This window comes from Carya illinoinensis, chromosome 14 (genome assembly GCF_018687715.1).
Source record: "Carya illinoinensis cultivar Pawnee chromosome 14, C.illinoinensisPawnee_v1, whole genome shotgun sequence".
NCBI classification, from domain to species: Eukaryota; Viridiplantae; Streptophyta; class Magnoliopsida; order Fagales; family Juglandaceae; genus Carya; species Carya illinoinensis.
This window is the reverse complement of record NC_056765.1, coordinates 2,935,336-2,940,811: the sequence shown is the minus strand read 5'-3', so window position 1 is coordinate 2,940,811 and position 5,476 is coordinate 2,935,336. Positions and strand designations below refer to the sequence as shown.

Sequence of the window (5,476 nt, the reverse complement as noted above, 5' to 3'; positions counted from 1 at the left end):
TTCTCATCTCAAAAATAATAAAACCTTCAATATTTACTGTTTTAGACTAAGATATTTGCTAATTACCGGCCAAACAATTAAGATTAACAATTGATTATATATATAAATGAGAAGTGTTATTAATATAAGGTTATAAAAAGATCTCACAAAAATTAACATACAAACTGACATAACTTCATATATATGATACGTTAAATTTACTTTACCTTAAAATTAATTTTACAATCTAATATATTATATCAAATCAAATAATTAGTTTGTGAAATGATCTATTCGTGGATAAAATATTTCTCTGTATAAATATGTTAAAACAATTAGATCATTTAGTAAAAGTTTGCATCAATTACATATCTTATCGGTCTCCAAAGGACATTGAACTTTTAGCAATTTTTATAGGCCTTCAACTATGTTTTAATATATTCATAAGTTTATTGTTGAAAAAAATTGTTAATGTTGCTGATTCAGGATCTTCAAGATGAAGTTGGCTTATCATCTAGACTTGGTATTCTGATTACAGAAACAAGGAAGCTGTAATCTCATTTTAATGAACACAAATTTCAGCATGTTGGTAGGTTATAGGAAATGAGGTTATTGGATCATAGACTAGCTAGACATATTTGAAATGTTGAAACACTTGAAATGTTGTAGTGGGATTGTTTTCTAGATTTTCTTTCTCAAGCCGTCTGGTTTTATAGATATCTTTAATATCTTCTTCTTTTGATGAATGCTTCAATTAAAAAAAAAAAAAAAGCTGGCACACTCGTGGTATAGTATGTACATGCACGTACAGGCAGCTGTGTCAAATCTTAGCATATAGAATGACTGTATTTTCGATTTGCATGTGATGAAATGCTTAAAGATGAACATGCATGGTAATCAGCATTGTTGATATTCATAAACAAATTAAGGACTGGTATCTCTCTCTCTCTCTCTCAAACAGAAAACAAAACATGCATGAAAAGCATAACAAGTATCTCACGATTTGAGCAAAAGCGTTTGAGGCACTTCTTTCCAAGTTAAAAGGGAAAATGAAACTTGATGCTTTGCTCTTTTCCCCACCTGTGAATTCTAATTATAAGTTCCGGCTGACCTTAGAACTCGAGGTCTTGCGTACGGCAAAAAGAAAGAAAAAGTAAAAGGAAAAAGAGAAATTTAATTACCCGGCCTTAATATGCATGCAGTTATATATAATCTCGATGTTCCTCAAGAACCTTAATTAAATAATATTAGCTATTTTGACCAGAATATTGAAAACATGACTGACAATGATTGTATCATGATTAATTATTAATAGACGTATAATTAATCTCATAATTAATGATGATCCTTCGATAATAATGATCTTGCCCGCGAGTACGTCCAGATAATGATTGTCCTTCAATTTCATTCAGTCAATTTTCAGGACACATCATTAGGGTATAAGATCGATGCATGCATGGACCGATTATGATCATATATATAAAGCTAATAACCTGCAAGATTGTCCAGCTAGCAGCTTTGTTGTCTTTTGAGATAATGAATATGTCTCCTTATACGTACGTTGTAATTCAAGCTAGACACCATGAATTAAGTACGTACCCCTTTATCGGTCAGAGATTCCATTCCCCCCACAACCAACACCACCACCCAAACCCCCTTATATAATGTTTTTTTTTTTTTTTAAAAAAAAAAAAAACAATCCTTATTATAAAAAACTGGCCGGTGGCCGTATAAAAATAAAGGTTTGTATATAGTACTAGACATTTAAAAATTATATATATTTAAATAATTAGATTACAAAGACCATGACCCATTTAATTTGTTAATTTTTTTTAAAATTAATTAAATAGGTTAGATAAAAAAGTGACATGAGATATAAATTTTTGATGCATAAAAAATCGCACAACAGGTTGAAAGAAGAGAAACGGTCATTTTTAACTTGTTACAACAATTCGAGCCTTGATCGGTGTGGTCTAGTCCCTACAATAGTGGTTCAGTGCGACTATACAATATCAGCGTATACATCTATGACAATAAAAGGAAAATAAGAGTAGGAAAAGTAAAGAGATGAACACGAAGATTTACATAATTCGGCATAATGTCTATGTTTACATGCTTTTGAAGATGAGAAATCCATTATAATATTCTTATTTATAATTTCTTATAATATCTCATATCTCACTGTATAATGATGATCTCGGATATATTTAATGGAGAAGACACCTTCGCTACAGCTCTTAGGGAAGTCCCTTTTTTATCTGATGCTTCTTTCCATGTGCCCCTATAATTGTAAGGCAGGGTTTGCTTTGCGAATCTGACCGTCTCTCCATTTTCCACTTTCTCATGACACTCCTTTATTTACTTCTTTGATACCTTTTACCTACTAGCTTTCTGACCCCTGCCCCCTTACCCCCATGCTTCCCCCTCTTGTTCGGTCTGGGCAGTCTCGGGCCTTAATATTTTATCCCACTCTCACACACACATATATATAAACTATATTATTATTATTACTATTGTGAGAGTAGCACACTAATATTCGTATTCCTTAATCACTTAATAATTTTTAATTCTTCGAGATCAATTAGAGTTAATATAATTAATGTAGCTAGTATCGTAAAGTCAGATCCAGATGGTATATATTAACGTACAATTAATCCAACACAAGCGCATGAAAATGGCAAGAAAGAGGATCGCCGGAAGAATAAGCTTGAAATTAAGACAATTAATTAACGGTTGTTTAAATATTGGTATTCACATCAGTACTTGACAAAGTAACCAAGTACATATGCATGAATGAAACGTCCTCATGTTAATTAGCGCGCGCTAACCAACTACTTCTTGTGCAGGCCTATTAATTACTGTCACAGAAATATATAGTCGCAGAAATCAAACGAACGTGGCTTGTCACTAGTACTCATGTCACTATCAGATAGCTAGATTAACAATAGCTAGCTTTTAGTTGTCAAGCAGATCATAAAATAAAGAAATTCATAATGTGTGTACATAGATTAATCTAATTTCGACCCAATATTTTTTCCTCATACAAGTGTCAGATTCCAAAGTTTATCTGTCCTTTTGTCTTTGCTTTTGTCACATTATTTACAAGTTAAAAAAATTCACAGCTAGATCATCAATAATTAGATATTTGTGGGTCAATAGCCATAACTTATCATTAATGTCTGCACAAGATTCATTATATATATATCTAATATAATATACGTGGGGCAAGACCGGATGACGATCATCATCGATCGAGAGATTAATATATTTTGTCTCTAATGAAGTTGTAGCAAATGACCAAATGAAGCGTGGCCAAAATGATGGGAAAAATGAATGTGGCCGGGGAAGATGATGATGATAATGATGAAGTCACTTACCCATTAATACAAAGTGGCTTGAATAAGTCTAATTGGGTGAATAGAGACCGTTGATTTGCTAACAGAACTTGATCAATTTCTTTAGTTAGATGATGTTGTCACCTAGTTTGGGTACACACATGTGTGTCCACTGAGCTTTGGGAATAATCCAGATTATTTATCTTCTGCTTAATCATGGCAGAAAAAGCGATGTAGGCCATCAAAAAATATATTCGACAATGGCGCCATGATCGAAACCATTAACGTAGCACACTATATATCATCTAGCTTTATATTTCAAAGCATAATAGAAAGGCGAAAGAGAGCCTGCCTGTATGGAAATTATGACTACAAGATTCATTTCATCTTATTGGTGTCTTTCCAACTAAAAAGGGAGAAAAGAAAGGGAAAAAAAGTTAAGAAGGGCATCTAGATTTATCAATTTATGTTGGTAACTTTAGGGTCCATCATATCAAAGCTTCATCAAAATGTTGGAGATCTAAATCTAGCAAGGTGCATGGTTTGCTTTGGAAGTAAGGTTTCCCTGCTCCCGATCGACTATGTATCCCCCCCCCCCCCCCCCCCCCCTCAAAAAACTTACACCTCATAAAAGCCACCATAAATGAAGAAAATGGATTGAATAATAATCCAAATGCACTCGTAGATTATTTCTCATTTATTATATATTTGCTGATCCACAAAGAGATGTGAAATGGAATCGAGAAGAACAAGATCATCAGATGTAACCACTCCTGCAAATCCAAACAACCCATTTGGAAAATATTCGAACACCATTTTCCCAGGTGGGGTTCTTGGTGCATGTCTCGTGAATTATTATATGCTGATGATCATGAACATCAAGCTGGTTAATGCATGTTGACAAAAGATACATATGATCTATATATCTCTAGCTATAAAAATATATAGCTAGCGAACTAGCTAGTAGTACTAGTACTTATACTCCCATAAATATGAATCTTCAAGCCGAAACCCAGTATCTGCTGCACACAACTGCCACGTCGACGAATAATAGCACAGTCCGTGATGATCATGACTTAGATCCGTTCCCTTGATGAAAAGATCCGGCAAATCAAACAATGTGTCATCCTCGTCGGTACAAGGTGAACATGTTGTTGATTCTTCTGTGTTGTCCATGGACAAAGTTGCCGATGATGACTCCATGCCAGGAATCGGCTCCACTTGGCTTCTAATTCTCGGCTCTTGTACAAATGTGGAAGCAGCCGCCTTGGCGGCGGCGGCTTGGATGTCCTTTGGAGACTTGGTGATCGGCCGGGGAAGTTCTTGTGCCAATTCAGGGAAATTGAGATAAGCAGAATCACCCTTGATTGCCAGCGCCGCTACATCATGGGCTCGAGCTGCCATTTCTGCTGTCGGGTATGTTCCAAGCCATATTCTCGATTTCTTCCTTGGCTCCCGGATTTCAGACACCCATTTGCCCCAGTTACGCATTCTCACTCCCCGGAATGTGGGGTGCTTGCCGTCATCATTGCCTTGATCATGACCACTACTCTTCGGCCGTTTCCTATGATCATGATCTTCATCTTCATGATTGTCCAAGTCTTGAGCCGCTAATGATCTTGATCTTGACCCTTTTGGAGAACTCTTTGTGTTTTTGTTGGCACGGCCTGAATTGTTCTTGGTTGTAGAACTACCACAAGTCGTTGAAGAAGAAGAGGAGGAAGATGAACTGAGCAAGTTGTGATCATGTGCAGCGCCACTCTCTAGGTTGATATGTTCTTCCATGATGGATACTAGCTTCTGCGTGTGTGTGTGTGGGAGGTATAGATAAAACAATGCGAGTGATAGGTGCATACAAGCAGAGGTTAAGTTGAGCTTTTATGACCCATTAATAAAATAGAATATTAAAAAAGATTAAAAAAATGAAAAGGAAAAAAGAAAGACAAATAATACAAAGAGGCTTGGGGTCCATTGGCACAAAAGTAAGACCAGTTCCACCAATTTGTTAATTCCCATGTGAGAATCGAATAATCAGGCTTTCATGAGATGAATATCATGCGTACGTACACCTTTTTTTTGGTCGTGGCTTAAAATTTTGGGAGATCAAACTTCTAAACGGTAAGAAAAATTCTATTTTTTTTAATAGAAAAATGATAGTTGTA

General features: G+C 35.3%; 1 protein-coding gene across 1 annotated transcript; it reads right to left on the bottom strand.

Moving 5' to 3' along the window:
• Positions 1–3,976: 3,976 nt before the first annotated feature.
• On the bottom strand, positions 3,977–5,179 carry LOC122294730 (ethylene-responsive transcription factor ERF034-like). Its single transcript, XM_043103653.1, has one exon. The coding sequence runs from the start codon at positions 5,166–5,168 to the stop codon at positions 4,284–4,286; it is 885 nt and encodes a 294-aa protein (XP_042959587.1). The 5' UTR covers positions 5,169–5,179; the 3' UTR covers positions 3,977–4,283.
• Positions 5,180–5,476: the final 297 nt, after the last annotated feature.

Excerpts from the sequence above, each read along its gene's own strand:
- LOC122294730 (XM_043103653.1), bottom strand. The coding sequence starts at position 5,168 with ATGCACCTATCACTCGCATTGTTTTATCTATACCTCCCACACACACAC.